The following is a 13,178-nucleotide window of genomic DNA, read 5'->3' on the forward strand; positions in this document are numbered from 1 at the left end:
TATATATACACACTTTTTTGGAAAATTGTTACAGAGCTCAATTTTTAATGGGATTAACCATCTTCCAACCGGGTTAAGATAGCACCTACGGTTGTGTAGGATCAAATAGGGCCACTCTCATGCGAGGGCCACTCTCATGCGTCCCATCTGTATCGACTGCAACGGCGACTTTAGCAACTTCCTTAGTGCTTCTACAATGTTAGCAAAAGATGGCCGTTGAGCAGGATCGCTGCAAATGTAGGCATCCGTAGTTAGAAAAATGCAACGTGGAAGAATAATATGAGATGCCCGTGAATCACTTCATAACACATATTAGAGCCTTTACTGACAAAAACCTCTTGTCGTCATATTTAGCACCCTTAGAACCTCTAGTGACGCAAGTCGCAACTATCCGTCACTATAGTGCACTTATATTGACAACAAAATATTATCTAGGTTTGTAGGGTTTAGATTATACGTTTGTCCAAATTTCACTAGTCGCAAACCCCAAATTAATCCCAAATTGACAGATTTCTTACCACTTCTCAGTTTTCATTTAAATGACACCATAAGTCATTGTACCATGAGTAAGTTTATAATTGGATCATTGTATTTCAAAAGATCATAATCAAATCAATCTATTTATTGATTGTAACAATCAGATTGTTACATGCTTAAATGAAAGTGACCTGATTGTTATAATCGATAAATATAGTGATATGATTACTCAGTTGCAAATTTACTCATAATACAGTGACGCGGTGTAATTTACCCTCTTTTTAGTTTTTTCTTTTCCCAAATGACTATGGTAACCTGTCAAGGAAACATCTAAAGCAAGGTGGCTGTACACCACCTACCCAAACACACCCACAAATAACCCCTTCCTGTCATTGTTTTTAAAGGGGAATGCTCGCTTGCAAAAGGTAGGTCTAGGCATTTACAGAATGTTTAAGCAAGTTGTCATATAAATGGAAGTGCAGTGAAGAAATAAAAGTACTCACTCAACCCAACAAGAATACATGAGAGAAGCCAACTTTGGGGAGATAGTAGGAGGAATGGCCAGCCTCCTGTTCTGGAAAGCTACAGCACCAACCACCTATAAAGAAAGGGGAGAATCAAGTTTACAGCAAGGAAATGCTCTTTCGTTGCATTTTATTTGCACAACTCTTTAAAAACAATAACAGTGACGTTTATGATTGTATAAGGCAAGAAAAGAAAACCCATAATGGAAAATGGAAACCCCACCTGGGCAGGACTGAGTCCACTCCATGGTTGTTGCATTGTCACAAGCTCCCACAGGATTACTCCGAAACTGTAAACATCGGATTTCTCATTGGAAGGCTCTCCACGAAGGACTTCCGGAGCCATCCATTCAGGCTGAAAATAAAACAAGACAATTTGCATGCTGATTGATGGAAATATCCAACTCTTAATAAAATCATAGTAAACTTGACAAGGAAAGGTTTATGATGGTCAATATGATTCTTAGTGTTCCAAAACAGATTCTTATGTCATGTTTTGACATAAACCAGATAGCATTTGGAAACAGTTGGTGAATAAAGTCATGTCAAATCAAATAATAAAGTTATTTGAAACAATTAGCTCTAGAACCAAGCTCAACGAACACCTATTGGTCTTGCAGACATTCTACTGCTCGTGTGTGCATCTGATTGTCTTTGTTAAAAGGCAGTTACGCGGTACTTACAGTTCCCGCAACAGGTTTTGATGATACAAAAGTGTCGGCTTTGAACCTGGACAATCCGAAATCACAGACCTACATAATGAAATCAGAAGATGAAGCTATGCGTTTAAAACAACAAAGACAGAATTCCTTGTGATGAAAAACCCTTTTATCATACTTTTACCGTCCAGTTCTTATCAACCAAGAGATTGGGTGATTTAAGGTCCCAGTGTACTATTGGAGGAGTGAGGCAATGAAGGTAGTTGATTCCCTTGGCCTGTTTTCAGTATGAAAACATAAATGTGTGCCGAAAGGAAGCAGAATTAGTAGATCAAATCAGTAAGTAAATAGTACGAACCACATCCAATGCCATGCGTAATCGCCTCCTCAGGTCGAGTGTTTCCCCTGCAGCAGGCCTGTGAATTATCCGGTATAAACTGCCCCTATTTGCCAAAAATCCAGGTCTTAGAGATGCATATTATTTCAGAAGAAAAAAAAGTTTAGTTCATTATCGAAGTGAAATTAGTTGATTTACCTTGGCAGATACTCTGTCACAATTGACAGATGAGGCCGCTTTAGAACAGCACCCATGAAAAGGACCACATTTGGATGTCGAACACGTTTCATTATAGCAACCTTAAGAAAATGCATCATAATATAAGCTATAGTTGTACCGGATGCCAATATATTCTCACTCAAAGATAGAAACGTAATAATTACATGACGACAATGTTTCATATGCTCCCTCAAAAAATGTACCACAAGGTAAGAGTTCTTCAAGCACAAGATATTTACAACCAGAGGTATGCTTTTGACCATAAATATATTTCCAACTCTTCATGTTTCTTGAAATCCTTGTATTTGGTACTCATGCCCTATGCATATTCGAACAAGGATGCATTGGGAAAGTGGAACCATTATCGAACATGGATACATTGGGAAAGTAAAACCAGCGAAAATAAACATGAAATTATAACACAATATGCAAAATAACATTTTTTATCCATTACAAACCTCTCTCAAAAACTCCTCCAACTGATTATCATGAAAATCTTCATCAGTGAAGACCTTGATTGCAACATCCTGCATTAGAACAGCAATTGCTATTGCTTAAGGCGATTAAACATTTTGTCAAAAGACAAAAATCTCAAAGATATAAGGTCTATCATGAAAGAAAATCAACACGTGAGCATGATATATAAACTAATCCTTCATGGTACCTTAAAATCATGTGTTACTCTATCAGTTGAAGACAATACTCTCAGTCTTTAATTTAACAAGATTTATGATCTTGAATGAACAAAGTCCTTTAGGTCAGGTTTAAATCTGAGTACTAGAAAGAAATTTACACACTTTATTAGACCTTAGAAAAATAAAAGAGATCAAATATTCAACAAGCTTAATTGGAAAATGATGGCAAATAATGCATAAGAGTACTGCAATTTACACCGAACTCATTAGTTAAAAAGAAAGATGAATATCAGAATCATCATGAAATTAGGACATAAATGATATTTAATTGCAATAAATAAATACTAACCGATCCATGCCACACAGCACGATGTACCGTTCCAAACGAGCCTGCAAAATGGGATTTGAAGCAGCAGTTAGTACCAGCTTCACCGAGGAGCCAAATGCTTAAATCAAAGATGAGGAAAATTATATTAATCAAGAAGAAGAAAAATTACCAGCACCAACATGTTCCTTAATATGCAATTCATCCCATGATATCTCAAGCCAATCCATTGCAAGAGAAGGTTCAAGATCTAGATAACTTGAGGTGGATACAGCAGAGAATCTTCCTTGATTATCAAGTTCAGCCCCTGACTCCTCCAAATCTGACTGACTAGGCAAGTTGATTTTTGATTGCTTCACACCATTTACCACTGAGCTTCCAGATACAACAATCTCTTTTCGAAGGGTTTGTTCTATGGCAACTTTTTCTCCATGGAGTCCAGAATGTTCATGTATTGTTGCTCCAGAAGCTGTTTCAGAAGGCATCAAAGATGATTCCTTTCCAAAACAGTCTTGATCAACTTGTTTCTTTTGACTTTCAAGCAAATCATTGTCCTTCAATTGTTGAACAACTGCAGGAGATTGATCACCACTGTGTAATTTGGTTTTGAAAAGTTTGGTTTATTTTGCTGAATTTGTGTCCAAACTTCACGTACCAGAATGTGGAGGATTCTCAGAAAGATAACTTGGATGCTTTGAATCTATAATCTGACCATATGATGCATTATCCAAGCAAGGTAGTTGGAATTCTTTTAGATGAGAAATTCGAAATGGTGAAGGCAATGATGAAAGAAATTCTCCATTGATAGAGGAATCTGGACCATGGATATTTCCAGGCTCCCCAACTAGATCAACAACATATTCCCTGTTTTAAAAATGTATTCGTCTCTGAGCAACAAAAGAAAAAGAAAAAAAAAGAGAAAAATTTGAAGACAGGACTGTGATGGTATCAAGTCTAAAAGATTTAGATTACTAAGAAAACATAAAACAAACTAGGTCAAAGAATAACTAATTTCTTAATGGAAGTTTTTTCGAGACAACATAAACTTATTCCTTATTTTCTTAACTCCCAACATTCTAAAAGTTAAGTATCTTACCTTGTTGACTGCCGGTCATCTTCAATTTTGACAAGGCATGAAGAACGGTGATCCGCTGCACAATAATTGCATCCTCGAGCAATCCTACATGGCAAACCTATATAGTCGGCTAATGTCTGCATATACAGTATATCACATTTGTTAAAGACTGCCAAAAGAAACATTTCTGCAACATCATTAAATATTACATCAACATTAGAAGGGTGATCAGGCCCTTAGTGAACAAATACATTTTACACATCAACATATACATAGAAAACTACAGTCAAAACACTCATCCTTCATCTGATATCCTGATCTAGCAGCATAAAGCCATAAATAAACAAATTTATGCTGCATAAATTCATCATATGGCACATGGTTTTAGAAGGCAAATCCATTAAAAAAGGTGAAACCATGTGACTAAGCAAGAAGGAAATTGGCCTGATTCTCATTGGAAAATCCCTTGAGAACTAAAAGGTTCACGAAACCTTGTCAATTCACCATAGCAGGCTACAAATACCTCATTGAATGATCATGGAATAGAGAATACTCATAATTGACTGCTATATAATTCTGGGAGTCACTGATGCTTTTAATTTTTAATTTAGTGGCAATACTGATGCTCCCTGTTAAGACATTCATATATGCTTTAAAAAATTATTGTACTTCAGGACATCATGGCCATTGCTACGGAAACTTATATAACAAAGCATTTAAAATAATATAGTAATAATCTTATCTAAATTGTATGTAACTGTTATATGCATAGCTTAGTAAATCATTCAAATTATAATTCATGTGATGCCTCCTGCGGCAAAGCGCTATAGAGAATAGGTTGAAGCCATTTTTATCAAGACCCGGGTTGGGTTTGTACACTAACTACACTGGATAAATGAAACTGTAGATATATATAAAAGCCCTTTCAAAAACCAAGGTTCTCAAAGAAAAATACCCAACCCTCTTTTCCAAACTTCCCAAAGGTAAACTGCGTGCCAACTGTTTAACATCCCAACACAGACTAAGCAACAATAGCTAATCTTCCATTTCAGCTCATTATACTAGCTCCGTTCAACCTACTACTTAAATTAAACTTTCTTTTGACAAAATTTATAAGGTGAACCTACAAAGAAGCCATTGCCAACACTAAAACAAGGAATACTTTTCAATTGTTATTCAAAGCCACATGACACTGGAAGCATAACCCAAGCGAGTATCCAACCACTGACTCAAAGTATACTAAGTACCTTTGCAAAACAATGGTTTGATTTTGAAGCAACAATGGTTTGATCAACAAAAAACGTTCTTTGTAATTTATAAAAATAAAAGTAGGGTTTGTATTTGATGCACTCAGTCTATACATAGTCAATGACCCTTATGTTGGGAAATAAACCAAGTACAAGTAATTTCTCTATAACCAGATTAGTGAGAATGCAAAATAAAAACGGAAAAATAATACTCGAAATTGATAACGAAGTTCAGCCAATTGTGCTTACGTCTCCGGACTGCTGCAGATCTTTTACTAAGAGAGAAAATTTACAGGTGTTTACAAAACACTCACTACTCACCAGAAAACTCTCTAGTATTAGGAGAAAGAAATGATTTTTGGGATGGTTTTGAAGCTAAATGAGCTAGGGTATTTATAGTTGCAACTTAAGGACTTAATCTTGTAAATACCCTAAAACCTAGGGATTAATTGTGATTATCCCATTATCATTTTTCAACAAACATCTACCAAACTTTGAAAAACTATTTTTCAAAGAAACATTTACCAAACTTTGAAAACCATTTTCAAAGAAACATTTACCAAACTTTGAAAACCATTTTTTCAAAGTTGGTTACCAAACTTGAAAACCATTTTAATACTTTCAACAATCTCCCACTTGAAGACTGATTTTAATCTATCTTCACACCTCGATCAATGCAACAGCTTTTCTAGTCTTGTTACTCTAGCATGCCAACTGAAGTTGAACACAACTTCAATTTGTCTGTAGTCACCGTCTTTGTCAACATATCTGCCGGATTTTGAGCTCCACTGATCTTTTCAAGTTTCAAAATCTCATCTTCCAGAAGAGACCGGATAAAATGATATCGCAATTGTATGTGCTTTGTCTTGGAATGAAAATACGGATTCTTTGCTAGATGTATAGCACTTTGACTGTCGCAATACAAGACATTGTTTTCTTGTTTCTTGCCTAACTCTTCCAAGAAACTTTGGAGCCAAACCATCTCCTTGCTAGCTTCCATAACAGCGACATATTCTGCTTCAGTTGTGAAGAGAGCAACTATCTTCTGTAGTTGAGAAACCCAACTTACTGCGGTTCCTCCTAGAGTATAGACATACCCTGTAGTGCTCCTTCTGATGTTAACATTTCCGGCTAAGTCAGCATCTACATAGCCTGTCAGTATCGTATCTCCACCTTTGAAACAAAGTGCTTTGTTTGTGGTACCCCGCAGATATCTGAGTATCCATTTGACTGCTTCCCAGTGTACCTTGCCCGGATTATTCATGTACCTGCTAACAGCTCCTACTGCTTGAGCAATATCTGGTCTGGTACAAACCATGACATACATCAGACTTCCAATCGCTGAGGCGTACGGCACCTTCACCATGTGTGCACGTTCTTCCTCCGTCTTTGGTGACTGTTCTTTGGAGAGTCTGAAATGAACACCTAAAGGTGTACTTACTGGTTTAGCATCTTGCATGTTGAACCTGGAGAGTACTTTGTTGATGTACTTAGCCTGTGATAATATCAAAGTCCCTGACTTTGTGTCTCTCTTGATCCTCATCCCAAGAATCTGCTTTGCAACACCCAGATCCTTCATAGCAAACTGCTTTGACAATTTTTGCTTCAAGTTTATAATCTCTTGCATGTCTGAGCCTGCAACGAGCATGTCATCAACGTACAACAATAAAATAATGAAGCTATTATCGAACCTCTTGATGTAGCAACAATGATCTGCTTGGCATCTGGTAAAACAACTGCTACTCATGAAACTATCGAACTTCTTGTACAACTGTCTAGGAGCTTGTTTTAAACCATACAAGCTCTTCTTCAACCTGCATATCAAGTTTTTCTTGTCTGCCTCTATGAAGCCTTCTGACTGCCTCATATAGATTTCTTCCTCCAAATCACCATGAAGGAAAGCTGTCTTTACATCTAACTGCTCAAGATGTAAATTCTCTGCAGCTACAATTTTCAACACCAATCTGATTGTAGACAGTTTCACGACTGGAGAGAAAATTTCATTGTAGTCAATACCTTCTTTTTGCTGAAAACCTTTGACAACCAATCTCGCTCTGTAGCGTTTGCTCCCATCGTGCTCTTCTTTGATCCTGTAAATCCACTTGTTGTGAAGCGCTTTCTTGCCTGGTGGTAATTCAGCTAATTCCCACGTCTGATTTGACAAAAGCGAGTCTATCTCATCTTTCATGGAAGACTCCCACTTGACTGAATCCTCCACTTGCATTGCTTCATCATAGCACTCTGGTTCACCATTGTCAGTCAGCAACAAGTAGTGCAAAGAAGGAGAATACCGTTGGGTTGGTTTAAGAATTCTGGAGGAGCGTCTTAGTTCCGGTGTGTCTGGTTCTTCTTGAACTGCTTCAGGACTGATCTGAACATCATTTCCAGAAATCTCTTCAAACTCAGTAAATTCCTTTGTTTCAACTTTGGTATTGGAGCTGCTTGATTCTACAGTTGACCTGTCTTTGTACATCACATTCTCATTGAAAATGACATCTCTGTTTCTAATGATCTTCCGATTTTCATAGTCCCAAAACCGGTAACCGAACTCATCACCGCCGTAACCAACAAAGGCACATTTGTTGGACTTAGCATCAAGTTTACTTCTTTCAGCAGAGTCTATGTGTACATAAGAAATACAACCAAACACTCTTAAGTGTGAAAGGTTTATTTCTTTCTTGCTCCAAACTTCCTCTGGTATTCTGCCATCCAAAGGAACTGAGGGCCCACGGTTGATCAGGTAAGTTGCAGTGTTAATAGCTTCAACCCATAGAAATTTGGGCAATCCGACATGTATCTTCATGCTTCTGACACGTTCATTCAGAGTTCTGTTCATGCGCTCTGCTACGCCATTCTGCTGCGGTGTCATGGGAACTGTTGTCTCCATCTTGATCCCATTGTTTGCGTAAAAATCTCTGAATCTCCTATTTATGTACTCTCCTCCATTGTCAAACCTCAACCGCTTGACTTTCATACCACTCTCATTTTCCACCATGGCCTTCCATTTTCTGAAGGTATCAAAGACTTCTGATTTTTTCTTCAGAAAATAAACCCATACCTTCCTTGTAAAATCATCGATGAAGGTGACATAATATAATGAGCCTGCAAGAGATGGAACTGGAGATGGTCCCCATACATCAGTATGAACTAACTCTAACTTTTCAACCTTGGGTGTCTTACCGATCTTTGCAAAGCTTACTTTTTTTTGTTTGCCAAAGATGCAATCCTCGCATAGTCCAACATCTACATTCTTTAGATCCGACAGCTTCCCCTTTGACAAAAGTGTCTTCATCCATTTCTCGCTCATATGGCCAAGCCTTTGGTGCCATAGGTTTGATTTTCCATCAGCATCTGCTACTGCAATGATATTCTCTAAATTTGAGGTTACATAGAGAGTACCAGTCTTCTTACCACGAGTAATGACGAGTGCTCCTTTGGTAATCTTCCATTCACAACCTGAAAAGGTTGTACTGTATCATTCTCCATCAAGCTGTCCTACAGAAATCAAATTTCTTTTGAGACCAGGAATATGTCTCACTCCTAAAAGCTTCCAGGTGGTTTGGTTTGGCAGCTTTAGTCGGATGTCTCCTTTTCCGACAATCTTCAAGGTTTCATCATCAGCAAGATGAACCTTCCCAAAATCACCACTGACATAGTTCTCCATGATTTCTTGGCATGGAGTGGAGTGGAGTGGAAAGATGCCCCTGAATCCAAAATCCATGATTCAATCGGACTGTTGACGCTTAAAATCATGGCATCACCTGTCTCCTCCGTCATGTTGGCAGATTCCTGTGCGCCGATATTTTTCTTCGGTGCTCGTCAATCTCTTTTTAAGTGGCCCTTCTTGCCGCAATTATAACAGGTAAAATCTTTATTTCCTGTTCTTGATTTTCCCCTTCTGGATTTCAATCTGCCACGATTTGAATTTCTTTCTGAAGTTCTCCCTCTGGACTCCGTGTGCAAGGCTGAGAAGGTTGATGCTTCACCCGATTCTCTCCGTCGAATTTCTTCGCTCAGTACTAGATCCCGAACATCGTCGAATTTTAATTTGTTGTTTCCCGAAGAACTGCTGACTGCTGTAACAGTAGCATTCCAACTGTCTGGTAAAGATGATAAGAGAATTAAAGCTCGAACTTCATCATCAAATTCAATTTCCACTGAACTCAACTGGGTTGTGATTGTGTTGAGTTCATTTAGGTGTTGTGCCAACGATGCCCCTTCCGTCATCCGCAAATTGAATAATCGCTTCATCAAATGAACTTTGTTTGAGGCCGATGGCTTCTCATACATACTGGAGAGAGCTGTCATAAGACCCGTCGTGGTCTTTTCTTTTGCTATGTTGAAAGCAACATTGCGGGATAACGTCAGTCGGATAACTCCGAGGACTTGTCTGTCGAGAAGAGCCCAGTCTTCATTCTTCATGCACTCTGGTTGTTTTCTTGAGAGGGGTTGATATAGATTTTTATGGTATAGAAAATCTTCAATTTGCATCTTTCAAAATCCAAAGTCCGCGCCATCGAACTTTTCAATTTTCACCTTCCCTTCGTCTGCAGCCATCGCTCCCACTCGAATCTGGCTTCGTTTGGATCGTTTCTGACAATTTTTGCGAACCGCCGTATATTAGAACACCTCCGTCGACAAACTCGTATCGCCGACCGAATTTCACTATTCACGAAATTCACTATTCACGTGAATAGTAACCCGAATAGTAACCTCACAAAAAATTGACAAAAATTCACAACCCAAAAGCTCTGATTACCAGTTTTTGGGAAATAAACCAAGTACAAGTAATTTTCCTATAACCAGATTAGTGAGAATGCAAAATAAAAGCGGAAAAATAATACTCGAAATTGATAACGGAGTTCAGCCAATTGTGCTTACGTCTTCGGACTGCTGCAGATCTTTTACTAAGAGAGAAAATTTACAGGTGTTTACAAAACACTCACTACTCACAAGAAATCTCTCTAGTATTGGGAGAAAGAAATTATTTTTGGAATGGTTTTGAAGCTAAATGAGCTAGGGTATTTATAGTTGAAACTTAAGGACTTAATCTTGTAAATACCCTAAAACCTAGGGATTAATTGTGATTATCCCATTATCATTTTTCAACAAACATCTACCAAACTTTGAAAAACTATTTTTCAAAGAAACATTTACCAAACTTTGAAAACTATTTTCAAAGAAACATTTACCAAACTTTGAAAACCATTTTTTTTAAAGTTGGTTACCAAACTTGAAAACCATTTTAATATTTTCAACACCTTACCATGACACGTCAAATAAACAATATTAAAATTCCTTGAAAATAAATATAATTATATCCTTCGTAAATCACAAAAGGAAATCCCTAAAGCACCTCCATTTTTATTTTGGTGTGTGTGTGTTTTAGTTAGTCATTGATGTGGAGTGAATTTGTGCCTTAGTAGAAGTACAAAAATAAAAAAGGCATTTCTTTTGATACCTTAAAGAGGATTGCACGATGCCTGCAGAGTCCCATGGAGAGGCTGCCAATGGGTAGCACAACACACTTCTGAAAATCCCTTAATCTCCTGCTTGCCACTTTCCAGCGTTTGTGAAGATCCCCATGCTCCACTTGAAAGGTTCCTCTGATTTTAGAACAGTTCAAGCACCAATGGAAATAGATAATAATCAGTGAAAAGAAATAAACCACTAGCAAAAACCAATATAACTTACCCCATATAGATTGCAACAAGCTTTCCAAGCTTTTCAACCAACAGAAGGGGATTGTCTGAACAACAATATAATTCCTGTGCTTTATCTTCAAGCTCTTTGAGGCGCGTATCCAGGCGTCTATCAACAAGAACAATCTCCATAGAGGCGTCGCTGGGTTCAATCTCTTTAAGAGACATCAAAGGTGGTAAGCGTCTTCCTTCTTCAAATTCATTACACATCACCCATAAATATGGATTCATCCCAAGAATGTTATAAAAACCGTCTGATATCTTATCACTATATGATAAACACCCGCTAACCTGCAAATTAAATATAAACCCATACATTAATGCAAAAATCATGAAATGATTCAAAACTTAAAGGAGATTTGAATGTGGAATGCCTAATTAGAAGATAATTAAAAAAAACTATATATTCAAGTGGAAATGATGAGAAAATACCCAAAGACGATAAGAAACAATTTCTGCATCGGCGACACCGGGTCCACAATACTCTTGTAACAGCAAGGGTTCAGCGAGGAGACTTGCTTGAGAAGTAAGCCTTCTAACCATCGTAAGTTGTAAATAATAGCTCTCCTTTGACTTGAGCGCTAAGTTATCTTTACTCTCCTCCTCTGCTTCCGGTCCCTTGACTTCCCTTGTCACGGGTACAGTCGCCGAGGATGACGATGGATCATCCTTAGTCCATGTACCTTTAAACTCACTGGATACATCGCCATCCAATGTTGAACCAGGAAACAAACTCCCTGCATAACTACTACCACTTGAGAACCTCTGGAGTGACACCCGACGATCAACGCTACGATCGTTGATCACGGCGTTGGTTTCTGGAGGAGGAGGAGGGGAAAGCGTCTGCGGCGGAGCTGGTTCCGGAGGTAATAACAACTGGCGGTCTTCATCGTGATCGGTAGTTGAAGAGAGACGTCGAGAGGAAGGTTTCACATGACGTGATCGGTCAACAGTAGCTTCTCTTCCGATGAACCAGTCGATGAAAGCAGCTATCTGTTGCTTTTTGGAGTAAAGATTTCCACCCGTGAAAAGATCCGTCTGAGGAGTGCTGTTGTCGTGTTTGTTGGACTCAACAACTGGCGACGTCGTGAACTCTTTTGGATCATCAATTCTCGAGATTAATTTGTTGAGGTCATTTTCACCAACAGCAGCATTGTTCGTTGGTGTTTGGTTGAGGGGCTTTTTCCCGTGATCATCCAACATTTGTTTGGAAGATACATCGAACCCAGGATCGGGAAATTGCCTCGGGAAGAAGTAAGTCGTTCGGTGAGGCATTTTCTCACGGGCTTCACCAGATCACTTATCTCTCTCTCTCTCTCCTTTTTCTTCCAACTGATCTGCGATCAGGAAGTATTTGCTCACACCGTACAAATTTTGCAGAATCAAAGAACCCGAAGATCACCACAAACGCAACCTCTATGAAAACAAGGATACATCAAAGATCAAACGAATGAAAAAGAAACATAAATTTTGTTTGGATTCGGAAGTGCAAGCGGAAAGAAGGAAAAAAAATTGGGTGAATGCAATACATGGAATAATAGGTGGGAAACTGAAAGAAGTATTAAAATATAGAGTGGGAGGGAGAATTGCGCACTATGGTCTCTGGCGTAGGATAGCGGCGAGTGAATTCAGTGTAGGGGGAGAAATGGGAGCTTATTGGACAGATTATATTATATTATATATAGTAGGGCTATGGGGAGCATGCAAGCTTTCTCAAATGACGAAAATATCCTTGAATATTGGTTTCAATTACGGGATTGAAAATAGCCACAGCTATAGATTTGATAAGTAAACTATTTATACTGAAATTTGTTATTTTGGGTATTTCAAATTTTGAGTAGATGTTGGCAATTTGTGGATATTTTTATCAGAATAAAGACGTTTATATTTTAATTTTCTGTTTTGGGATAGTGTTCACAGACTCATCTAGATTATTCCAAAGTTGTTTAAACTAATACAAATTGTTAATTCCGAAATC

The 13,178-nt window shown here is 38.1% G+C and overlaps 1 protein-coding gene across 2 annotated transcripts; it reads right to left on the reverse strand.

The window, feature by feature from the left end:
- Window positions 1-12,722, reverse strand: LOC120198593 (serine/threonine-protein kinase CTR1-like). Of its 2 annotated transcripts, XM_039199901.1 has the most exons (15): window positions 11,633-12,722; window positions 11,193-11,491; window positions 10,960-11,104; window positions 4,273-4,388; window positions 3,832-4,040; window positions 3,349-3,747; window positions 3,201-3,241; window positions 2,675-2,743; window positions 2,196-2,296; window positions 2,019-2,103; window positions 1,839-1,937; window positions 1,685-1,753; window positions 1,225-1,356; window positions 981-1,075; window positions 1-229 (listed from the first exon to the last, which is right to left on the reverse strand). In XM_039199901.1, exons 1-15 carry the CDS (start codon window positions 12,473-12,475, stop codon window positions 118-120), a joined length of 2,814 nt encoding a protein of 937 aa, XP_039055832.1. In that variant the 5' UTR covers window positions 12,476-12,722; the 3' UTR covers window positions 1-117. The 2 variants fall into 2 exon arrangements, with proteins under 2 accessions (XP_039055832.1, XP_039055833.1); XM_039199902.1 differs by lacking the exons at window positions 1-229; window positions 981-1,075 and having other exon boundaries at window positions 1,235-1,356; window positions 1,685-1,730.
- Between the last annotated feature and the right edge of the window lie 456 nt (window positions 12,723-13,178).

The sequence above is a fragment of the Hibiscus syriacus genome, unplaced genomic scaffold (assembly GCF_006381635.1).
Source record: "Hibiscus syriacus cultivar Baekdansim isolate YM2019G1 unplaced genomic scaffold, ASM638163v2 tig00117056_pilon, whole genome shotgun sequence".
Taxonomy (NCBI): domain Eukaryota; kingdom Viridiplantae; phylum Streptophyta; class Magnoliopsida; order Malvales; family Malvaceae; genus Hibiscus; species Hibiscus syriacus.

Coding starts and splice junctions, on each gene's coding strand:
- LOC120198593 (XM_039199901.1), bottom strand. CDS start 12,475: ATGCCTCACCGAACGACTTACTTCTTCCCGAGGCAATTTCCCGATCCT. Junction 4,041..4,272: donor GATGACCGGCAGTCAACAAG/GTAAGATACTTA, acceptor TTTTTAAAACAG/GGAATATGTTGTTGATCTAG. Junction 2,104..2,195: donor GTGACAGAGTATCTGCCAAG/GTAAATCAACTA, acceptor TTTGGCAAATAG/GGGCAGTTTATACCGGATAA.